At 38.9% G+C, this 11846-nt stretch overlaps 1 protein-coding gene across 1 annotated transcript; it reads right to left on the bottom strand.

The window, feature by feature from the left end:
- Positions 1-2301: 2301 nt before the first annotated feature.
- LOC113777674 (scarecrow-like protein 32) lies at positions 2302-4399 on the bottom strand. The gene is made up of 2 exons (XM_027322835.1): positions 3991-4399; positions 2302-3783 (listed from the first exon to the last, which is right to left on the bottom strand). The coding sequence occupies exon 2, from the start codon at positions 3739-3741 to the stop codon at positions 2431-2433; it is 1311 nt and encodes a 436-aa protein (XP_027178636.1). The 5' UTR covers positions 3742-3783; positions 3991-4399; the 3' UTR covers positions 2302-2430.
- Between the last annotated feature and the right edge of the window lie 7447 nt (positions 4400-11846).

Below are 11846 nucleotides of genomic sequence, written 5' to 3'. Positions count from 1 at the left end.
TCTTCTTGGCCTGGGGAATGGAATACATGTTACTATATTTCGGTCAATTCAGAAGCCGGTGGGGTTCCGGATCCGTCCTTGGAATTCTTATGGCAAGTCGACTGTTCTGATGTGGTTGAAATCATTGATTCATGTAACGGCCTTCTACTCTGCAGCAATACGACTTGGGCAAGCAATGTGGCAACATGTTTTGTCTGCAATCCTTTGACGAGGGAAAAGATCGCCCTTCCTCATCCCCGGAAACCAACCAACAGGATCTCCTATGCTCTGATGGCCGACTTGGATCATAATTGCCTCAAGTACAGAGTCTTGTGCTTAGTCAGATCAAAATTTTGTGACGAGCAATATTCTAAATTGTCAATTTTCTGTTCAGAAACAGCTGAATGGATGGAGATTGAGGAAAAGCTTCCGCCAGTCAGTTTGGAGTATCTGAGCGGTTCCAAGGTATTCTTCAATGGAAGCCTTTACTGGGATTGCCTCGAAGGTTATATCCTTGATGCGATTTTAATTTGAACGGAAAGGAACCATGCTATCGGAGGCTCCACGTGCTCCACTAGGCAGGTCTTTATGGAAATCAAGCGACAGGATTCACTGCTATTGCCATGGATTTGAAGACGATTTTCCAGAGTGGACGCTTAGCAAGAATGACAGTGCTGGTGAGAAAGAGGACTTTACATGGAAGCTGGAGGACTGCGATGATTTCAGGTGCTTGACGGATGATGTTTCTGCGGAATTAAGCGTTGGTTGGGTCATCGAAAGGAAGAAGCAAAAACCGCGGGTTCAGTTTAAGGTCATTTCATATGATCCTGAATCCAAGACGGTTTTCCTATTTATCCCTGATGTAGTTTATACATACCAATTTACAGAGAGGAGGCTAGAACACCTCGGGGGCATCCACTCTCTCGTTTTTGAGTAGCATTCATTTGCAGTTCTTTCCATTCTTTCCTGGCTGCTTGATTTCTGGAAATATGCTTCACGAAGTTTTTTCTGCACGAAACTAGTTTTTTTTTTTTTTTTGTTTACTATTTTTTATCCGTAGTATAATTTTGGTAAAGAGGGTACTTCTTAGGACAATAATGCCTTTATTTCTATTTCATGTACATCTGCTTCCTAAGAACAAATTTAAGATCTTAAGACAAAATGTCAGATTGATTGAATTCTAACAATTTCCCGTTCCGCATGTCAGATGGTATCAGGATATTTGGGTCCTAAATTATTCTCTGGAGACGTGCCCAAAAAAGTAGTCTTTTTCTTTAGGCAAATTGTTTTAAACTACTAGCTAGTTCCACGCGAGTCCTTTAAGAACATGTCCGGATAGTGAGAGGGAGAGGTCATACCGTGCAACATTTTCAATTGTTTCCATTAGAGACGAAAACTTTAATGGCTAATCATGCATGGCCTATTGATGGTCGCAGTCAAAATAAATAATGGTCAATTACAAGTTACCTCACCAATTCATCATGGTAATTAATGGAAGGACCAAGAAATATTCCATTTCCCAATCTAGTCCTATTATTCTTCTTAAATCCGCAGAAAATTGGGTAATGGAAGCAAGGAATTATTTAAATGCCTGTAAATCAAATGTTTGTACTACTACTACTACTACTACATCCATCCATTGAAGTCAGAGATTCCAAAAGACAACAAACCTTTTATGCTTGGTCAATGCTAAACCTCAAAACTTGTATCGTATTGTTTTGGCTATTTTTACCGCTTAGCATTTCCCAACTTCATTACGTCTTACAAAAATGATTGATAATATTAAACAAATTGTACTTACTGTCCAATGAATTTTTTTTTTTTTGGGGGTGCATTTTAATTGCTTTCATCCACTCAAACCTTCAACATAAGTCTATCAGTAAGAGGTTTGGACCTAGATATCTTGGATTATACGTATTGGTTGGTGTATAAGTGTATTCAAGAATAAAATGTATTATCTACGTCGCCAACCAGCAAGGCGGGAAGGAAAACTAAAATGTGGAAAAGCAGGATGCATTTATTGATTAATCTGTTCTCGGGAAAGAAACCTAGCTTTCATAATTGAACCTCCATTCCAGCACAGCAAATCAGTACACAAGATATGGCAACACAAAGAAAATGTTTGAGAACCGAATTTAAGGTATATATATATATATGACGTGATTAGCACCGTATCCATTGAAGGATTTCGTCAATTTGCAAAAGATCCTCATCAGAGGCCAAAAACTTGTGCTAATTATATTTTTGTCTACATTCAATGCAGTTGAGTTGGCTGACCAGACCGGCAATGGTAAAGAAAACTACTCCACTAACAAAAAAAAATGATTATCAGCATTCTCCATCATTTCTAAAATCATTCTGCCAAGCTACAGGAGAAAAACAGTTAATAGGGGGTAATTAAATCAGGGGGAAAGAAATTAGAGATTTGATGGCAATAATTTTAGATGAGCATCAAGTTGGTACCCAAGCTGTAGCAAAAACGACATTGTGTCCCTTCCAAGTAAGCACAAGATCCTCTTCTTCCCTCTTCAGTCCCCATCCTGCTGCATGCTCATCAAGCATACTTTTCACCTCAGAAAATGCATCTTCACTGAAACTAACCCCCTTAAAGCTCGAACTTCTCATTCTTTGCACCCACCGATTTTTAGGCTCCAATCTCTCAATCCTTTGAAGACCCTCGTGGGCTATTACATTCTCGATTTTCCAACATATGTCTGCTTCATACCATTGCCTCTGCTTGCTCCCCCGCGGTAGAAATGTATCCACAGTATCATAAGGTATCCACAAATAATTAAAAGCGGACCTTAATCTACTGACTAAATTGTTTGACGTCAAATCTGCATCTTCATCGACCAAAACGAGAACTGTTGGCTCTAAACTCCTGAGTCTCTTTAGAAACATCGTTCGAAGAGATGCGTTTTGAGAAGATTCAAGTTGATGACTTGACAATGTTGTCGAACTGGAGACCACGGACAGGGTTTCTTCAGGGATGTAATGGAGCATCATGTGACAATTTATAACAAGTGCTTCGCCATTGTCTGCCCGAACAATTTGTTGCATTCGAAGTTGTTCAAATAACGAAGAGAATCCATCCGCGGAAGTCGAAGGGATCACCCTAAACTCCAATACTACGTTTCTAGACCTAGCAAAGTTGATCAACTTCGAACCTAACTCCTCGTACGACAGATCAATCATGGGCGGGATGCCGTCCGTGATGCAGGCTACCGTCAGCTTCACCAACGGATGGCCCTCGAGACGGGTAGCTATAGCATCTATCAACGTTGGAATTTGCATGCAATGAGTCAAACTCAAGTCAACGATGTGAATGACCGAATATCCCTCCACAGCTTCTAATATGGCCGTGTTTGCCGCCGTGAATCCGAATCTATGCCAGGGGGTTAAGTCCACAAAACTTGCTAGCTCTATGATGGAGAATTTATGGGTATCGATCCCCATATTCGTGTTTACATTAGCCATTGCGCTGAGTAGTTTGCAGTTTCCGCTGTTTGCGGCCCGGGCTATCAGAGCTCGAAGGAAGCCGCACGTGAGGCGCTGATTTGAGTCGCCATCGGGGGGTGCTATATTGTTGAGAACCCACAAGATTTGTTGAGTTAGAGTGGCGTCATTGCTCTCGATCGCATTGGCACAGTGGACTAGCAATTGTTCCATGCAGTTGGCGTCACCAAAGCTACCACCAAGTGATGATTTTGATGTAGGGAAACCGGGCCATGGCCTTGTTCGATGAATTTGGTTCTTATTCATGGAGGGCACCACAAACGGTGAGATTTGGTGCAAAGGTGGTGACTGTAAAGTCTCGGTGAATTGCATGATGAGGGAAGAAAGGATTGAGATTCCAGAGAGAGGAAAGGGGTCGAATTAATCAGAGCGGTATAATGACCGCTGTTTTGTAATTCCAAACTCCAAGTTTTTCTATAGTAGTAGTAGAAAAGGAGGGGAAGAATGAAAAGCTGGATACAAATATAAGGAAAGGGACTAGACTAGCAGTGGTACCTGGCCATTGGGAAGCGATCCATGAACGGTTGGTGCAGATTTTGGGAAAATTTCTGCAAAGGAATCGAGGAAAAGAGACTGTTCAGCCTTTAATTTTTTGTTTTTCCTTCTCTTTATCAAGTTTGATACTACAATTTTTTGCTATGGAGAGTAAAAGGAGTTGTGAGAGAGTCTCTCATCCCAAAGACAGGTACTTGTGAGCGAAGTCAAAATAGGCAAAAGAGAGATTTCTTTCAGTTTGCAGGCTTTTTCAGCACACTCACAAAAGGAGCTGGAACAAAGGGCTGTATGGATACACCAAAAGAGAGGAACGTTTTTAAGGCTACAAAAGGGTCTTACAGCTCCACAGAGACACATAAGCACAAGAAGGGAAGAGAGAGACGGAGAGAGAGAGAGAGAACTCAGAGAAGGGAATGGTAGTGATAATATGGCATAATTATAGTAGTATATTTTGTATTAAAGGAGAGACAGTAGAGTTGTGTCGGATTTTGGTGGCATGTGAGAAAGCCGGCCACAGGGTTGTCGATATGTGAGAGTTGGGATTTGTCAGCTACTACAGAGACTCTCCTCGTAGCATAAGACTGAAACAAGTTCAGCTTTGGCTCACTCACGGGTCATCATGCTCAAATCATTTATGCCCTGCCTCGCATATACATTATATATATATATAACCGATTCCACTTCCACGATAATTGTGTATTATTTCATCAATCTTTGCAATTTAAAGCCTTTGTGCTTGCAAGAATTAAATTATATAATCCTTTCCTGCATGCATATTTAAAAGGGTTCAGTTGATCATGCTTGCTTGTATGTGCTTTTTGGATGAAGTTTTCAGAAGGGTCCCCAAGTATAGGCGAGGAAAATGGACATTAATTATGAGGCAAATATAGTATAAACCTATTCATTTATCTGAAATATATATATGAATAGAAATTGCAATATCTGTCTGCTGAGTTGTTCTTCAGCTGATTCTATTATCTATTCGAGACTCATGCCATTTAAAAATTAAAATCAATAAGACAAAGGAAGGATCATTGTCGAAGCCAATGAGGATAATAGACTCCTTACTGATTCCGCCTTTTTTCTCCGTCCGGCTTTCTTGCCAACACATTCCGCCATAGGTTCCATAGTTTAACGTTACCTGTATTTTTCAGACCCCTCTGCATCATTGCATGAATAACGTCAGATTGTTGCAAGTAATGTCTGCATCAAACTGAAACTGCACACTCCAATTGTCAAGCAATAATTGCAAAACTCCTCCACCGCTGACCACATGATGCAAGAGTACCGGTAAAACAGGCCAGGATTTACTTACTGCAAATTAACAGTTTATGCTAATGGTTAAAAAAAAAAAAAAAACCAGCAACCTGGAATCATTTCGGTAGCTCACATGTAGCAGCTGTTTTGGAGATGGAATTCCTATATCAATCTCTCTGTACAAAACCACCCGAAATTCTCATGCCATCAAATAGTTATAATTATTTATTTTTTAATCACCATCGGGGAGTCGTACTTGTGGAAAAGCTATTCCTTCTTTTTTTAATTAATATGTGAAGCTAACATATAGCTTTCTAAGCTCTTATTTCGAATTGTCTACCTAACTCCCAGTCTCCCCATCCCCGATGCAGAAACACCCTTCTTCCTTTTACCACTCTTTGAAGCTAATAATTCAAGAATCAATTATCTGCCTTCTCTTATTTTTTACCTAACCCCCCGCCCCCCAAAAAAAACACACAAATAAAAAAGCTCACTTCCCACAAGGGAATTTCATAATGCTAATACAACATTCTCCAAAACCAACACTGTCCCTCTTTCTTTCTCTCTCTCTCACACACTATACACGCTAGCTACTTAGACATGCAGTAATATCCAAATATGTATTGATAGTACAAACAACAACAACTATCTTATCCTGTACCATTTTTTGATATCCACCAAAAATATGCATGAAACCTGGCATGCAAGCGACTGGAGAGCGAAGAGTGCTGGAAATGGCCTATACCATGTGAATATCGCACCATATGGAACGGGTCCATATTTGGATCTTCTTTCCCCTGCACGTGATGCACTTACGTTTGTTCCCTTTGGTCCTCCGTCGAAATCCACTTAAATAGACCATTCGGCTGTGCTACCACAGACCCAGAACTCGCCATATCCTCACATCCCTTTCCCTCCCTACGTTTTCTTGCTCCAATTTCTCACTTGTCCCACTCATTTACCCCACCAATTACCGAAAGAAGATCTTTACAACTACGTGCGTACCCAAAGCAAAACTTTGATGACTTAATTTCTGTGCCACAAATTTATTTAGCTTGTGCTGTGGATCGAAGAAGACCTCAGGGAAAATGAATTAGAATTTTGGCTTTTCTCTACTTGAACAAAATCACCCTGTTTTCCAAACATAAAGTGGTACGTTTTACAAATCAATTGTGCCCGGCACACCAAGTATACCAGTCAACGTTCTTCAAAACTAAGACATTGCCCCAACACCAACGACATGGGAAGAAAAAGAAAAAAAATATAGCCCAATTCGCTTATACAAATTAAGTACGTGTTTCTCTGTAAATAAATTCGATTCCTCATCCCCTCGGCGACGCTTCTGGCACTCAACGTTCTCCTTGCAAATAAAGGCAGTACATGTATCGATACTCTATTAGATTTGGTGAGGATGACGTAAGGACGACGCCCCACAATATAATACTACTATCTTCAAATTAATTAGAGCCAGAAGTTTGATTATGTTTTCTATTATTATTGTTTTGTTATAATAAGAGCAATCAGATCCTAGCCCCGGTGTTGGTTGTTGTCAAGCAAATTGATGAAGCAAAATATAATCAGAAGAATCGCAGGGATACACATAGGTAAAATCAAGTAAGGTCAAAAAATGTGAGAAGTTTAATATATTGTTGGATGAGAATATTGAGGAGGATTCCTGAACTTGAGGTACAAGAGCTAGAGGACATCCGCTGTTTATAGCAAACAGTCGAAGCATTATTCTTTTGGAATTTCTCGCAAAGGAATTCTCTGGCATCTATGTCCTCTGGGTTTTAATTTCAGTCTAGCCGCTGCTGTAACATGGACGTACGACATCACATGAAACAAGGAAGACCCTGTGACATGAAACTAAAAGGTTCCATTTCCATATAACCCCATGTGCTGGAGACATTCCACTTGGTTTGTATTTTTTTTTTTTTTTTTCAATGGTTCAAGTTCCAGTTTCAGTTTACGCATATTTTACTTGCTGAATTACGTACTACTAGTAGTAGTCTAGTAGTACTAATTAAACAAGCGGAACTTACCCAAAACGTATGGAAGCCGATCGAGAGCATGGAGACACGGTTTTGGAATTACGAGCCGGGAGAAAAAGTACAATTTTGGGTAATTTTGACTAGTTGTCTATTCATAAACTTAATTTTGGTGAATTTAAATCATGTTATGATAGCACGAGTCATCCAATCAATCAATCATTACTAAGAGAATGACTTTCTCCGTTCCTCCTGAACTGGCTTCGACAGATGGCCATCCACACACTAAATAAAATGCCTTATGAGATAAACATTGACAAAAATTTCAATTTTACAGGATTAATCTTCTTTTCTTTTCTGGAGCTGGTTTAGTATGATCCCTTTTCAAGTTTCTGAAGAATTTCTTACGACCCAATTATTGAATAGGTATAGAAAAAGAATTTACAGCAAATGCCATCTATCTAACCTGTAAAAAGCCCTCGTTCTGCCCACCAAAAGTACGGAGTTCATATTAGCATCCGAATGATGATATTTGATTAGTTACATCTTTGATAAGGCTGATCCGGAAAAAAAAGCACAGGCATTGGCGGAAAGCTAGCAATCGTGTTCTATACAGACACGCACACACACCAGGCAGGCCATGCATGTTCACCATTTCTTGAAACAAATGCCTATTTCCATTGTTCTTGGTTTTTAAAGGAGCCCACAGCTTTATAAATTTCAAATGTGCAATTGCAAAGCATCATGGATGACCGGAAAAAAAATGACAGATAAGTTATCTCGTCCTTATAAGTTTTGAACTACAATAATATCGTTGTCCTTCGTGAGGCATAAGCCACATCGCTATGATTTCTTAAACTATCGAAATTAAATATGTCTGAAGAATTGTATGTAGTATTATGTTAGTGCAAAATGTAAATGCCCCGTTGTGATCATATACTATATATTATACCACGCTTTGTGGAAAGGTGAAGTTGTGTAAGTGCCACAATGCCCTTATAGTCTACATTGTGGCGCCATGAGAGGAAGGAAGGTATACGTAAGTTATACTTCATGGTTATCAAGAACATTCAATTATGATTTGAATTAATTGCTTCAGAAAATTTAAGGGCAAGAGGGAAGCAAGCAGAATTTTTAGAAATTTGAGAAATGTTGGTTTTTATTTCAGAGGGAGCAAAGCAATAACTAAAGTCTTGTGTTTCACAAGGGAATATTTCAAAGTCATTTTATCGCATAAGAATGGATCTTTTTTTTTTTTTTGGGCTTTCTGGGTGCATATTGTTTGGATAGTAAATTATTTGAGATATTTTTACTGTAACACTTTTTGTGATGTGATGTATATGAGATAAAAAAGTAATTGAAAAAATAAAAATGTGTATTGGAAATTGTAATAGTGATAGAAGCAAATACATTTGAGTAAATAATCTCCTGTCTAGGGGTGGCAATGGGGCGGGGGTGGGGCGGAGTTGTCAAATAACTCCCCCCGTCCCCCGCCCAACCCCCCGCCCCGTTTCCCCCGGGGTCCTCCGCGAGGAAAGATTAGAAACTTTCGGCTACTAATTCCAAGCTAAGATTAGAAACATGAGCTTACAATATCCATGATCATACCAGTGTAACATGATTTCTTGTCCAGATATCAATGAGTATTCAGTAACATAATGCACACTAAAGCATGTAACAAGGAAGAAATAGTACTAATACCTGTAACTCACCCCATCCAAGTGATGGCTTCAATAAATTGGCAATATCAAGACCAGACCCCTTATTGCCTCGTCCTACTGTCCCAGAACCAATAAGTGTGTGAACCTCATCAATAAAAACAATGACATTGCCTGCAATGCTGTCACAACAAGTTAAGCCACAATAGACGACTTACTTCAAATGCACCAAAAGAAGTGGGCACACCTGACTTTTTGATGTCCTTAAATAATGTAGTCACGCGTCCTTCCAGTTCACCTCTCTCCTTTGCGCCTGCAATTAATTGAGTAGTGATTAGAACTGAGGGGAATGGGAGGCGACGGCGGTGGCTGCGAAGGAGGGAATGAAGGAGGAACTAAGGGGTATAATAAGGGGTTTTGTTACTTTTGTACATATATACATATATATGTGTATATATTTTTTTTTATGCGGGGGACGGGGCGAGTGTATGTTGCCCCATCCCCCGCCCCGTTTTAAGACGGGGATAAATATTTTGCCCCCGCCCCATTTCTACCCCGCAGGCAACCGCCCCCATTGCGATCCCTACTCTGTCCAAACATTAGGAGGATCTATGTTGCACTGTTACTAAGCAAAATTTTGCTTTTTCTTTTCTAATTATAAAAACATTTTGGTTCTTGATTGGGTCACAGAAGTAACAACCCACTGTAAGTAGTCCAAGCCTTGGACCCCTTTCAATGCAAGCAACAGTTTGACTGTTTGTATGTTGGACAAGGCTTACCCGCCGGAGGAGTCTAGATTCTAAGCCCTTCACCCGACAGTAATTCAATCCGTCGGCCACTTAGAGAATTTCGAACTTGAAACCCAATGCAAAGATAAGTGGAACGAGGTCCCATGGGCCATTTGAGTTTGCTTACAGTTCTTTTTTTGAGTCTCTGTTTATTGACTTTGGATTTTTTTTCCTTTCCCATACCATTATACAAAGTTGACACGTGTTTTCACATTTAGTATCATAATTTATATTTATCATCTATTAATGAATAATGAATATTAAATGAAATAAGACCAATCTATTCTGTAACTAGAAATATAAAGCTAATTTTTTTTTTGGACAAAAATGGTGATTTTTACCGCTGTAGTCTGTCCAAATGTTTTGGTTCATTAAATGTTTCAAGATGGGTGAAAAAAAATTAAAGGTTGACATATTAGCATTCGTGTGCAATTTTTTTACACTAACAGATTTAAATCATATCACATAAAATGAATTTAAATTTAAAATTTAAATTATACACATGTAGTATATATCTATAACTATTAGTCTAAAAAATTGCAACATAAGAAATCTTTTTTTTTTCTGAAAATTAAACAATTTTGTTTATACAGATAAGGAAACTAATATTTGGTCAAAAAGAGTAGTTATAAACTAGTACACAATCAGCTGAAGAACATCAGACGGGACAGAATTTTTGGAAAAGATCAATCATCAATGTTGTTCGTCCCTCTAACATCGAAATTAAAAGAACTTGCCATCTTTGGCCGGTTTCCTTAGCTTGGTCCTAACGTCTTAGCTAGACCTTGCTTAAGCGTCTGGTGGTAACATATTATTATTATTATTATTATTATTATTATTATGTCATCCATTATAGACTTATGGGAGCTGGCAACTAAATGATTCTTAATTGTTTGATCGCACACGAGTAAATTTGTTTTTCTTTCTTTTTTTCGTGGGGGGGGGGGGAAAGAAACACTCAAAAATCAAAAATTGAAATAATAACCAGAACCAGTTTTTCTTTCTATTTCATCTGGGTCGTTGGTCCGGTTGGACATTTGCAAATTTGGCCATAATTGAGTCAGGTTTGGCATGCGCCGAAGCGCTGAATACCATCCATAGATAGTTTGACGTGCAAGAACATAAGATAGCTATGGAGGCCAATTGTGTATTTGTCACCTCGACACCGTTTTAGGGTTAAGACCCTGGTGATGTACCTTGGAGGGCCTCCCAGGATTCAAACCCTTGACCCTTAATGTCTTTAAGGTCGAATGCCTGATAGCTCTACCAGGCATTCGACCTTAAAGACCCTAACCAGGGTCTTAACCCCAAAATGGTGCCGAGGTGACAAATACACAATTGGCCTCCACAATAGCAAAGTGGTATATCAGGTGTCATAGAGAAACTTTCAGCTAAGAAATCAGAAGTGGTGCCAACGATGGTTAGAGCAAATCAAGAAATTGGGAATGGTACCGCCAGCATGGTTGTATCAGTTGTATTTTGATGTGGACCATCTTTCCCAAGTGTGATGATCATATTCCTTTATCATACGCACCAGCCCCTGTCCTCAGAAGACAAATAAAAGGCACCTCTACGTACTTTTTGGGGCAACCCCTCGAAGTTATTTAGTTTAGAAACAAGAAAAAGAAATTCATTACTAAATACCGGTAATTAAGCAGTGACAAAACTTAGGTCTCATTCTTTCTATCTATTGCACTGATATTCATCTCTGAATTGCTTTTACCATATATAGTTGTGGGAGATCACTAGCTCGGGGAATATTCAATATGTATGCTGAATTTGTTTTTGGTGACAATTAATCTGCCTTTCTTGTTACTTGCAACGGAGACCATAAGAACGGTTACCAACATACATTTAAATATATACCAAACTCATTCATATTTATTTCACCCTTTATATTTAAACACCTTTCAAAATTAATAACACTCTAACAAAAGAACTAAGATTTGGACACCCGTTAACCAAACTTATAATTAATATATAAAATGTAAAACAAAATAAAATAAGTGTAATAACCACAGTAAGTAGACTTTAGATACAAGCAACAATTAACAACTGCGACCAATATGATAGTTTAACACAGAAACTTACTAATTTACGAGAACAGTATCTCCTAGTTTCGCATAGCCATGCAAAACATAAAATGAATAAAGAAAAGTCCAGAG

The sequence above is a fragment of the Coffea eugenioides genome, chromosome 7, assembly GCF_003713205.1.
Source record: "Coffea eugenioides isolate CCC68of chromosome 7, Ceug_1.0, whole genome shotgun sequence".
Taxonomy (NCBI): Eukaryota; Viridiplantae; Streptophyta; class Magnoliopsida; order Gentianales; family Rubiaceae; genus Coffea; species Coffea eugenioides.
The sequence above is the reverse complement of the archived record's forward strand: the minus strand, read 5'-3'. Positions and strand labels throughout refer to the sequence as shown.

Excerpts from the sequence above, each read along its gene's own strand:
- LOC113777674 (XM_027322835.1), bottom strand. The coding sequence starts at position 3,741 with ATGAATAAGAACCAAATTCATCGAACAAGGCCATGGCCCGGTTTCCCT.